At 46.9% G+C, this 12,970-nt stretch overlaps 1 protein-coding gene across 4 annotated transcripts in view; it reads right to left on the reverse strand.

Moving 5' to 3' along the window:
* EEPD1 (endonuclease/exonuclease/phosphatase family domain containing 1) overlaps positions 1-12,301 on the reverse strand; it is a 126,873-nt gene extending 114,572 nt beyond the window's left edge. The window contains exons 1-2 of one of the 4 annotated variants that reach the window (XM_053609709.1): positions 12,162-12,301; positions 9,518-10,447 (exon numbers count right to left, since the gene is read on the reverse strand). In XM_053609709.1, coding sequence (XP_053465684.1) covers positions 9,518-10,395 — 878 coding nt within the window. In that variant the 5' untranslated portion in view covers positions 10,396-10,447; positions 12,162-12,301. Of the gene's footprint in view, positions 1-9,517; positions 10,559-11,074; positions 11,475-12,161 lie in introns of those variants that run through there. The other 3 variants (XM_053609708.1, XM_053609711.1, XM_053609707.1) reach the window with 3 other exon arrangements.
* Positions 12,302-12,970: the final 669 nt, after the last annotated feature.

Consider the following 12,970-nt stretch of genomic DNA (forward strand, 5'->3'; position numbering starts at 1 on the left):
ACCCTGCTGAAAACTTGATCGTGAATTTCCAGCCTCTAGAACTGAGACATGCATTTCTGTTGTTACAGCACCCAGTCTGTGGTACTTTGTTAGGGCAGCCCCAGCAAACTAATGCACATCTTATCTATTGGACCAACCACTCTTCCTTCTCAGAATTCTAGGGTACTTGGTAGAAATAGTGGAGGATATAACTGCAGTTACATTTTTTTTTTTTTTTCTGTAGAGACAGGGTCTCACTTTATGGCCCTCGGTAGAGTGCCGTGGCCTCACATAGCTCACAGCAACCTCCAACTCCTGGGCTTAAGCGATTCTTTTGCCTCAGCCTCCCGAGTAGCTGGTACTACAGGCACCCGCCACAACACCCGGCTATTTTTTGGTTGCTGTTTGCCGGGGCCAGGTTTGAACCCGTCACCCTCGGTATATGGGGCAGGTGCCTTACCAACTGAGCCACAGGCGCCGCCCTGCAGTTACATTTTTGAGTAACTCTTCTACAGAAAAGAATGGTGGGTCAGTAACAACCTACAGTTACTTTCCAGGGGTCTGCAATGTGCATACAATGGTCTGACATTAAGTTCTTGAACTCATCCTAGAAAAAGTGCTATATACTAATATCATTGCTGAATATTACTAGGATCACCTTCGAAATACTCCCCTTGGGGAATTATGCACTGATACCAGCACCTAGTCCACCCTTTAAAGCAATTTTGGAACTCTTTTTCTGGAATGACCATCAAAGCTGTTGTCATACAGCATGTAAAAACATGCAACAACAATAATAATTGCCACACAGCAAGATACCATCACAGGTTGGTACAAATGCAGCGTGATATACTGATATCCAAGGTCATGAAACCTGAGTTGTTTGCATGGTGCTGCCAACATGAGCACATGGTAGCAAGTTTGAAAACTTAATTGTCAGACCTCATATAATGACAGCTGTGATGATCATTGTAGAAAAAAAGAGTTCCAAAATTGCTCTGAAGGGTGGACTAGGTGTTAGTGTCAGTACTTAGTTTCTCATGGGAAGAACTTCAAAGGTAACCATGGTGATATTGAGCAATGAGGCATGTAGGACTTTTTCTAGGATGAATTTGTGAACTTAATTGTCAGACCTCATAAACAGCAAATACTGGCTCTAGACTAAAACAGCTTGGCCACAGGTACTAATCTTTTTTTAAAAAAAACACACACACAACAGATGCTCTCCTAGTCAACCTTTACTGAAGGGACTACGAAATTATCCCCATTCCCTTTGTAAAACCAGCTAAGGGATGCTGTGGCACCCTGGGTACTCCTGGCTGGATCAGCTGTGCACTGGCATCCCATGCTTGCCCAGTCACCTGTGTCCATTCCCAGTCTGATTATGCCAGTTGTACACACTAGGATGGCTAACCTGACCAGTAAAATGTACATCACTGATGAAATAGAAATGTGAGTAAAAAGAAAAGATGTTTCTAAGAAAACTAAGATGAATGCTTGGAAAACTTCTATAAAAGCAAATTGACAATTAAAATGGACAGTTTAAGAAACTGTTGTCAAAATAGGTGTGGGTGAGACATAATTATAAAAGACTGAAATATAGTATCTCACACTCAGTTTTCTTTGCAAAACTTATCCTTGCTCCATTTTGAAGAAACAAACATTAGAACACACACACACACACACACACACACACACGATGGTATCACTATATATCAATATGCTTATAGAAGGTCATGACCTGAGGAACTCAAGCCATGTTGGTCAAGAGAACATCTAATCTAGTGTGCAGGTTGGGGTGATGAATAAAACACGAATAAGTTGAAAAGCACTACTGAACTCAGAGTAGCTTTTGGTCATCAAATTTTGATTGTGATCCAAGTCACCACTTGAAAACTGTGTGACTCTGGGTAAAATTTCTCAGCTCCCCTGAAGCAGTCCTTTTGTATCCACACAACAGCTTAACCCTGGGCCTCAGCCACAGTAATTATGGTGTTAATTATCATTGTTTTTGCTCTTAGCGCAACTATTGCTGCCAAGTAGTCACTCAAAGTCCAACTACCATCAGGTGTTGGGGGTGGGGGCAGACATGAAAAAAGTATCTTGCTATTTAAAAAGAGTCCACAAATTAAAACTCAAATGACTGGTAATCACGTTTTGTAAAAAACTGACCAGAGAAACAACACAATGAGAAGCTGCCCACCAAGAAAGGAAGGAAAGAGACCCAAAAGCACTGGCAGTTAAGACCAAGGCCAAAGCCAGCATCGGTACTTTGAGGCCACCTAAATATTTACTCTTTCCCCCTTTCAAAAAACAGAGACTGCTTTAAAAAAAATGTAAGTCAGACCGAATTTGCTTAATGGAAAATACATTCTTAAGAAATGTTTTTAGACAGGATATTAGATCAATATTTAAAATACAACCCAATTAACACCTCCCTTTTTAAGAGACACTATGCATTTGTTTTTTTTTTGGACACATGCTTTTAACACAAGATGACAATGGATTGATTTTACCCTCCAGTTTCTAGGTGAGTAAACAAGATTGCAGACCCCTAGGACACCCCGAACACATGCAACTTTAAATGTAGCGAGGAAACAACAGCCTCTAGGAGTACAAAGCAGCCTCTCAGTATAATAATTGAAGATCCAGCTTAGCAGCTTAATCAGGTAACAGCTGAACCAGAACAGAATTCACAGGAAATATAAGCTCATTGAAACAAACAAAAAATCAATACTAGTTGGGGAACAACAGTTGGTAAAGAAAACCCTGTGCTTCTATATCCCAAAATTTGGAAGAACTCAAGACCTCTCTTTATGATGAAATGTTTACTCCAAGCACATCTCCCCAGGGTTCCTGGCCACTGGGGTACAGCTGTTCGGCAGCCATTAATCAAAACATTACAGAAGAACTATGGCACAGAACCAGCCTTTGTACAGTCACAGGAACAGCGTCAGGATGCTGCTGAGATTCCTAAACACTTGTTGAGGACAGCAGCAGCCTGTCGGGTAGAGCAGGATGTCTTTGTGTCATCTCCTAGATGTTTTGATGTGAAGAGTCACTGCTGTGGAATTTCCACCCAGCTAGACATTACCACGTGCAGACCAGGATGTCCACGATGAGCAAATCAAAGTTTAGTGACACGCATCATTTTATGTATTACTGGCAGAGATTGTTATTAGAGAATTCTGAAATAAAATCCTTTGTATGCTAATTTTGCAATAAAAATAATACACACCTTGCTGCCTTTGTGACTGAGCATGTGTATGCCAGATTCTCTCCCTACGAAGTACCCTGCATGGGAGCCTGCCATGTTGCCCATATTCCTGCCTGAGTGTTTCAGATCACGAGCCGGAGTGGGGGGCCCATTGTGGACTGCCCACTCCTCAGCTGCCTGTGTGTGAAAGGGGAAATTATTGATGTTCAGCCAAATGTCACTACGCCATCACACTCCTTCCTCTCAGATGCCAAGCTCCCTCCAGATCAGCTCCCTCCCAAGCCCCGGGTTTGGTGCTCACCCCTCATCGTTCCGCAGTGCTGAGGTCTCTACATGCCTGTAGAGCCAAGCACACAGCTACCAAATCCCTGTGACTTCAGGTCCCTGAGCAAACTTCACATCCTCCCTCATGAACATGCATCGCCCTAGTAAGTCCCTCCCAAAAATGTGTGTCCACACAAGAGGATGCAGCTCCCTGACCATGGGGCATGGTCTCCTCATGCCTCCAAGCTCATCAGGTACTGAATACAAAGTAGGTGCCCCACCAGAGGAATTTATGTAAACCTCTCTCCATAGAAATAACTACCAAAGTCCCCAAAGCATGTCCTGGTTCTATAGGTCACTGATACTAAAAGGTATACGAGATCTTGTCAAATGTCCCATCTGCAGAGGGCACACATAGCTCCTTGTTCCATCTGCCATGGACCCCAGGCACCATCCTGCCCAGAGTCCAGAGCACAGCAGTAGCAGAGAGGTGAGGTCGGCCAACTGTGTCCTGCTGACATACTGTGGGGCACAGTGTTTTAGCCCCCAGATTTCTTTTCTTTCTTTTTTTTTTTTGCAGTTTTTGGCCGGGTCTGGGTTTGAACCCCCACCTCCGGCATATGGGGCCGGCGCCCTACCCCTTTGAGCCAGAGGAGCCACCCAGCCCCCTGATTTCTTACATGCTTCTGCATCTATCTTCTAGGAATCTCACAGCATTTCAAACAAGCCAGCTGCTGAACCATGACACCATCCCAAACATGGTCAAATCTTGCCAGTTTCTATCTCTCAATGACCTCCTATCTCTACCCACTTCCCCAACTCCTCAGACACCACCCCTGTTAGGCTGATCTGGCAACAGCTTCTTCACTCAACTCCTAGGACCCACTCTGCCCCCAGCAGCCAGAACACCTGGAAAGAAGTCACTTCAAAAATCTCTGCTTCTAAGCAAAAGAGGCCTGGGAGTCCCTCCATGGGACCAAGGACTTTGTTCTACAATTAATTACCAGATCCTCACCCAGAACCAGTGAGATTTTCAAAATTATCTGTTGAGTGAATGAATGAATAGATGAATCAATGAATAAGAAAGGAATGGATATCCCTGGGGGAGAATCAACAATCAACACTATCAAACCCCCAAAGAACCTTGAAATCAGACTCCAAGTGGGCCCAGGTTTTTCTTTTTCTGTTTGTTTGGGTTTTTTTGTTTTGTTTTGTTTTGTTTTCTGTTTGTTTGTTGTTGTTGTTTTGACTGCAGTAGAGTTATCATAGCTCACAGCAACCTCAAATTCCTGCCTGGGCTCAAGCCATCCTCCTGCCTCACCCTCCCAAAGTGCTAGGATTACAGGCATGGGCCACTGTGCCTGGCCAGGCCTAGCTTTCTTACAAAACAAAAGCAACACCTTTCCCTTCAGTGAAGTGAAGCCTGAGTCCTGCCCTCACTAGGGCGTGAATGATGGCCCTTCATTCACGCCATCTTTTCTTAGGGATCCACAATAGTTTTATTAGTGACCGCCTTTCTGTCTGAAAATAACCCAGAGCTCCTAGGCTCAGAAAACTGGAACTTGACCCTTGGATTCAGGCCCAAGGTCACAGACTCATGTTTGAGGGGCTGGGTGGAGAAGCCCTGACCCTTCTGGCCCTGAGCCCCATCCTTTGCAGGAACAAAAGCAGGAAGGAAGTAGAGGCTTCCAGAGGCCTGGCACAGTCGCAGGGGTTGTGGTGAAGCCCAGCTCCTCCCCAACACCCTAATACCTGGCCAGCCAAGGACCCGAGTCAGGGAGGAAACTTGGGCGGGCTGGGAATTGGAGACAGAGGAAGGACACGGAGTTTGGGAAAAGACACACCTGATCCCTTCACTTTGAAATCTGGCAAATGCCTGGCTTCAAATCCTGACTTCAATATCTCTATTTCTGAAGGTCCCATGGATGCCATTTCGTCTCTCTGAGCCTCAGTTTCCACAGCTGTCAAAACAGATTTCACGATTTCTACTTAAGAGGACAGCTGGTTATTTTGCTCCCAGATGTTACGTCTGGTTGCATCCACCCACTCTTCAGTCTCCCAGGATGGGTATATTCATTTGAGAAAAACACAACCCTCTATCAATCACACTTTGTGACTTGTCCCCCAAATCTAGTTTATCAGACTGTTTTCATGTTGAGCTATACAAACCGATCTACACTTACTTAACTCTGTTAAGCAACAGGGTCAAGCTGATTCCTGAATTTAGCTTATGTATGTACACAGCAGGCATTCAATACATATTTTTTAATGGACGAATCAAATGACAAGGTGGGTGATGCCTATATTGATCCTACTAATCAAGTCTAATGAACTAAAGTCTCTTACTTCACTGGCAGTGCGTGTTGCTAAGCTTTAATCCACCTTACGCTTTGATACTGCAGACATGTGGCAAGAAAACGGATTTAAACCATTACAGGGCTAAAGACTTTGACACTCAAGTTCCCTTCTGATATAGGCTACAGGGAGAAGGAGCAACTGGGATGTTAAATCTCCTTATTTCTTTTGGAGATTATTTGTCAGCTCCCTCAGGGTTTATCCATGTACGTTCAGTTACCAAAGGGACTTTTCAAGATAGAATGACTCCTCAGCAAAAAAGTAAGTAAATTAGAAGTAAAAATTAACTAATCTTCATTCCAGATGTAGATTCACCAAATGTAGCATATTTAGCAGAAGTATTCCTCTTTTAGTCTTGCTCCATAAATACTCCATAAATACTGCACAGAAAGGAAAATTAAGAGCTAGCTATGCCCTTTGCAAAAGAATTGCCCAAGGGTATCTTTAAAATACCTTTATGATGGTTTTAATTTAAGAAGCTGGCACACAATTTGGCAAATGCCCTTGGATGAGGCAGAGTAAGGGGAACCCAACAAAGAGACATAATAAAGGTGAGTGTTTACAAAACACAGAACATTGACAAAGAACATGGGTTTAAAATCAGAAGGTCTGAATTATAGTCCCAGCTGAGTCACAGAGGCAAGTCATTTACCTTCTATGGTTTTAGTTTCCTTATACAGAGATGGAGAATCATAATTAAAAGCATTATCTACTTCCCAGAGTTACTGGGAAAATCAAATGAATGTGAAAGCTATTAGAAAATACAAAGGCATATGCAGAAGTCAGGGAATTCTTCTATTACATGTACACAAGCATGCAAATAGAAGCCACCTGGAAAATTACCTTCATCCACCCTTGCTCATACTCGATGCTATTTCCTCTTACTACTATAGGGAACAACTGGAATGTGAGAGATTTCTGTGAATCAGGAGGAACACGCAGCTCTTGGAGAATGGGCACTGCTGTCACTGAGGACACACGATCCATTCTGTGGCAGCTTCTGGTACCCAAGGACAGTCACACAGGCAAATGTACCCACCCAGCTCTGCAGGGGATCAGGCCCTAAGCCTATTATTTTATGTTTACCAGATACTAAAAATGTGCTAGGGAAGTCCATTGTAACCAGGCAAAAGGAACCACCAACACATAGGACAACACGTGTGGCCAACGGACGTGCAGGTCACCTTCCCAGTCACTTACATGTACTCCCTTCTATGCCCTAGTAGGGCAAGCTTTTCCTGCACTCTCATCTGAAGACAGCAGTTAAGTGTCTTCAACAAATCATCACCCCAGCAGGAAATCCAAAGAAGAAAACACAGGACAACCTAACAAGTCCACACTGGAAAAGAGCTGTGAGCTCTCTCTCTCAGTGTGCTGCAGGGTGGAGCCAACTCTGAAGCTAGCTGTTTTTGCTCTCTCTCCCATTTTCTACCCTCCACACTCAAATGTCCTAGAAGCTAAATAAGCACCTCAAACCCCAGCCAGAAAAACTTTACAGGGTTAAATAACTATAGGGATGATCAAAACAGTCATAAGGAAAACAAAGTACAGTCGTCCCTGGATATCTGCAGGGGACTGGTTCCAGGACCCCTAGCCATACCAAAATCCATAGATGCTCAAGTCCCCAATGTATTGTATTTGAATATCATCTACATACATCCTCTTGTATGGTTCAAAGCAAATCTAGAGTGCTTATAATGCCATATATTATAAATGCCATGTAAATAGTTATACTATATTGTTTAGAGCAGGGGTTCTCAACCTTCCTGATGCTGCAGCCCTTTAATACAGTTCCTGTGGGTCATGACCCACAGGTTGAGAACTGCTGGTTTAGAGAATGACGACAAGAAAAACGTCTGTACATGTTTAGTACAGATGCAAGCATCCCTTTTTTCCCCGGATATTTTTTATCCACAGTTGGTTGAATCCACAGATGTGGAATCCACAGATAAGGAGGTCCAACTGTACCTGGAAAACTCTGCATGAATTCACTGACCTTGCCAGAAAAGCCGGTATGAGGGGAAGGGGTTTTAAAGAGAAACCCAGTGGGACAACTGATTGCATAATACCTAGTACAATGGTTCCCAAAATTTAGTATGCATCAGAATCACTCAGAGAATGTGTTAAAACACAGAAACCCAGAGTTTCTGGCTCAGTGGCTAATGCTACTGGTTCAGGGGAACACACTTGAAAAACTACTGACATAGTAAACGAGCAAGGGCTGCCCAGTCAGTCCCACTGGCACAACTTTTGATCCTAATCCCTCCCTCCCTCCACAAATTGAGCCACTAGAAAACTCATGATGGGAATTAAACAACTATGCCCCTCCTCTCCTCTTCCCTCCCCTTTTCCCATTCATACACATGCTGCTATGGATAAAGAGAACAATTCTCAAGCCATTTCTCCTAAATATCTCCCAGGCCTAAGTCCAGCTCTCACCTGTGCACAAGATGATTTTGCAAAAGGAGCACATTAGGATGCAAAACAGAGGACACAGCAGTGCAGGGCCAGTGCTCAAGGGTCCTCTTGGTCCAGTTCTCTGAAACAGTGTGCAATCCCTCTCTTCTCAGTGACAAGACCGTGCCACTGGGTCAGTGCCAGGTAATGCTGTGACCCGATTTTCTCCTCACTAATGCGGCCTAATGATCTGCCAATAAGTACTACGATTTCCCGCTGAGAGTTCACTTCATGACACCAACTTGCTGCCCTGCCAGCCTCACCAACATGCAAAGGAAAGCAGAAAGTAGCCATAAACACTGCACCTCTGGTGGGTGGCAGGGCAAAATCTCTCAAGACCAGGATCACAGCACTTAAGACCTGGAAGAGACCCTGACAAATACTTCTTTCCTTCCCAAAGCTTTGCATTATACAGTACACTATTTTACTAATAGCAGGAGTTACTGCCACAACAATATCATTTTGTTTTATGGGAGGGTTAACGGGAGTTCCTACAGACAGCAGTGTTGTGAATAATGTAAACACTCTGTGCCTATCCTTCAAGTCTCTTCTTTTTATGTTCAAATTGGAAAATCTGACCAATGTTCTCTGTCTCTCACACACACACACACACACACATACACACACGCATGCACACATCTGCTTGGCCTTCTCTGGCTATGGAACAGAAGTTACACACAATTTGGACTGCAATTGTGAGACTGAAAACTGGCTTATGGTTAAATAAGGAAAAAGAATGAAGAGTGATTCATTCACAGTGTATGTGTTTGCAAATACCTGGCCTTTAAGATGATTTTGTGTAGATAGGCATATTTGATGGAACAAATGTGATTTTCCCTCTCATTAATAAAAAAAATCCAATTAACTTTTTCACATCCAAAATTGTATACCACTTTCCAGGCTGTGAGTGCCTGATTCGGAATAAATCCTATGAAGTCTTGTGAGCCAGACAACATTATTCAACTTCCAGCCTACTGAACACCAATAACACAACCTCTACTTACCCCAAAATTATGAACCAATCTCAAATATCATACACCCAAGGCAGGTGCCACCAGCTCAAACAGTTGTATTCAAAAAATTCTAGGGCAGAAGAGCCAACTCTCAGGTGATAATATTGGCTGGGTCCTCAAAAACACTGATTAAATACGCTTGAGTCCTCTCTACTCCCCTCATTTGCATCCTCAGATGAGGCCACCCAAAAGCTGCCTTCACACCCCACCCCTTGGTAGCTGCTGTCCTCACCTGTTTTCCAGGAGTGTCATGCACACCACCTCTCGCACCCCAGGGTTATTGGCCTTCTCCATCGAGCATCCCTGCAAGTTCCAGGTGGCCAGCCTCAGCACAGGCCGCCCATCCCGCATACCTCCAAAGGCCTCCACTGAAGGCCGAGTGGAGATAATCTGCGTAGGTCCCCCCGGGGGCAGATCCAGGTCCTCACTCTGGAGGCTCAGGGAGGTGGGGCTGGGATGAGGCTTGGCAGTGAAGGTTAGGCCCCCGTTAGTGTGGGTCGATGGGGGCCTAGACCTCTCCGCAAACACCTGCTGCCGTATTCTGTCCACAAAGGCGGCACTGACCCCATCCATCCTCACCAGGTCCTCCACGCTGCGGAAGGGCCCGTGCTCGCGGCGGAAGTCCACGATGCTGAGGGCCATCTTCTCCGAGAGGCCTCGTACACTCATGAGCTGAGCCGGAGTGGCCGTGTTGATGTTGACGCGTGGGGTGAGGGGTACAGCGGAGGCCAGGTGGTGAGGCTGCTGCTCTGCCAGCAGGTCTCTCCGCAGGGAGCTGGGGGAATGCTGTGCAGAGCTGCCTTTGCTGCTCACGCAGATCTCAAACTTGACTTGCTCTAGCTTTGTGGCGCCCACTCCGCTTACCAGTGCCAGGTCTTCCACCTTTTTGAAGCCACCGATGTACTCTCGGTACTCCACAATGCTGCGGGCCACAGCACGGGTCACTCCCGGCAGGGTCATCAGCTCCTCCTCCGTGGCAGTGTTGATGTTGAGCCGCTCCTGATTCACCAGGATATTGCTGAAGTTACAAGCTGCGCTGAACTTGCGACTATGGGACAGGTCTGAGGGGTCCCTGGGGATGGAGCGGTGGCAGCCCAGGGTGCTCCCCATGGTTGGCCAGGATCAGAGGTCCAGGAAGGCCTCACCCCGAGGAACTCTGTGGCTAGGGAGAAGCACAGAAGAATGGAAGGTGCAGGATTTAGGGGCTGAAGTCACCACAAATACCCAGCAAATCCATGCTCAGAGTGTCCAAAATCACCTTTCACTTGGCTACCTAGAAAGGAAATGAATAAACACAGGCAGAGTGAATTAATCAATTTGCACAAGCATCCCCTACCCAGTACTGAGTTAGTAACCACAAGTTCAGTTCGGGGCTGGTGGCTGCCCATGAAACCCTGAAAATACAAACCACACGGAAGCTGTGCCCATGTGGAATTTCCCCTGGGGACCTCCGGTTTTTATCACATTGGGGTCCAAAAAGGCTATGAGCTGCTTCTCTTGGGAGAAGACCTATCCCTGTCAGCCTCACGCCTCTCCTCCTGCCGTCTCTCAACTCTGGCAACGCTGTAGTCACCTACTTCAGTCACCCCCACCCGAGCCCGGGCAGATCCAAGGGAGCAAATGCCCCCCACCCAGCCCGCGCCTAACACTCAGCGCCACCTGCAACTTGGCTACTCAGTGCTCGCCGGTGTGGGCCCCGAGCAGGGGATTATCGACCCCCACCCGACCACCGCAGGTCGCCGCACCCCCCCTCTGGTCCGCTCTACCGGGACGTCCGTCCCTCTTCCACCTACGGTTCAGAAGCCTGAGCCGCGCGGGCCCTCTGCCTCCGGCCCCGCAGCGCCCGCGGGTGCGGGTCAGCAGTCAGGCGGCCAGAAGCCTCCCGCGCCGCCTGGGTCCGCGTGTCCTGGCTCTTTCTGCGGAGAAACTCAGTGTCGCTCTCCCAGAGCGGGCAGAAGCTTCAGCACTGCTCCAGGCGGCGGCAGCGGCGGCGAAATCCGACCGCCCAGGCTGCACCAAGACTTGAGGCTGCACCAGGACTTGCAGCGTCGCCGAAGCTGCGTTTATCCAGGCAAAAAGTCCTGCGCCCAACTCGGCAGCGAGGTCAGCCAGAGCGCGTCCACATTCAGCTCTAGCGCCACGGCCCCAGCTCGCAGTCGGTGTCAAAGCCAAAGTCCCGGCCGCGCCGCCCGCGCCTCCGCCAGCACCACGGCCACGCCTCCTCGGTGCGGCAACTCCCCCCGGGACTCCGGAGGGCACGTGGGGGCGGGGCCTGGCGCAAGTGGGTGGAGGGTGGAACCCAGAAGCGCCAGGCGGGGCCATAGAGTGTGGAGGCGGGGCCAAGACCAAGGGGGCGGAGAGCAGACCCGAGAGCGCGGGGGCGAGGCCTTGGAGTGTGGGGCGGGGCTTAGGAGCTAAAGGGGTGGGGCAGGCGCCGCGACCGCCGGCCGGTCAGCGGGAGGCGGTCCTCTGCCTGCTAACCCCAGTCAGGGTTGCCGCTGCGGTCTTGGGGATGGTTGTGCGAGTAAGAGGTTGTTAACATAGCCAGAGGCTGCTTTTTGTGCGTCTTTGGAGCCTGGGAAGGAAGGCTCCCGCCATCCCTGTGAGGGAAACATCCCTGTGGACACCATCCGAAGTCCCCCTCCTTCTTGCAGCACCTTCCAAAGGAGATTGAATGAGATCTTCATTTCTACCCCCACTTTAGCCTTCTGCTTTTCTTGCACTAGCTTATTACCTTTGCTCTACTCCAGTGTTTTTAACCTTTTTTTATCTCACGCACACTTGAACGAACCTATAGTTAACCTTCCGAGGCACACTTAAATTACGTTGATCAAAAAAAAAAAGAAAAAAGGAGTAAAGAAAAAGAATATACTTACTGTGTTTTGAACTTCTTTTGAAAATAATTTAATTAATGATCTTTAAAATGTTTTGCGGCACACCGGTTGAAAATCACAGCTCTGCTCAGAGAGATGTCCTCCACTAACACCAGCGACCCCCGGGTGTTCTCCCAGACGAGGACGCGTCCAGCCCTCCTGTCTGTCCACACAGGTCAAATACAGGGCTGCCTCTTTACTGAGTCAGGGCTCTAAGTAAATACTCGTTTGTTTCTGTTAAGTATTAATTCTAATCATTACAAAGGACGGAAATACTATTAGGAAATGGAGGCTGTTTCCCAAAACTCAGAACGGCTTTCAGATTACACTGCTAAATGACAAAGTAGTTAAAGATTAAGGAGCCTGCCGCATTTCAGTGAATGTTTAGAGCTAGAGTATTCGATGAAACAAACCCGGCAGTGATACCGTGTAACACTTTGACCCTGGCTGTTCAGTGTTCTCTGAAGTTTCATCCCCAACCAGTGTGACCAATGCATCTTATTTCAGTTCCAGGGTTGGGTCAGCAAAAATAGCTAACTCTCAGGGAAGGTAGAAGGTAAATCGGACAGGACATGAGTGGCAGCCCGGGCTTGGCAAAATGCTACCTCTTTTTGAGGAACATTCCCTAGCTGTGTGTATTAGGAAAACCAACTCAAGCTTGCTTGTACAAAAAAAAGGGATTTCAAATGGTATATAAAACCAGTGTTTGGTGCCCCATTATTGCATTAATGTACACAGCTATGGTTTAATAATAAATAAATACAAAAAAAAATTTAAAAGGGGGAGGATTTCCTAGTTCCCTGTGCCAAAGT

This window comes from Nycticebus coucang, chromosome 11 (genome assembly GCF_027406575.1).
Source record: "Nycticebus coucang isolate mNycCou1 chromosome 11, mNycCou1.pri, whole genome shotgun sequence".
NCBI classification, from domain to species: Eukaryota; Metazoa; Chordata; class Mammalia; order Primates; family Lorisidae; genus Nycticebus; species Nycticebus coucang.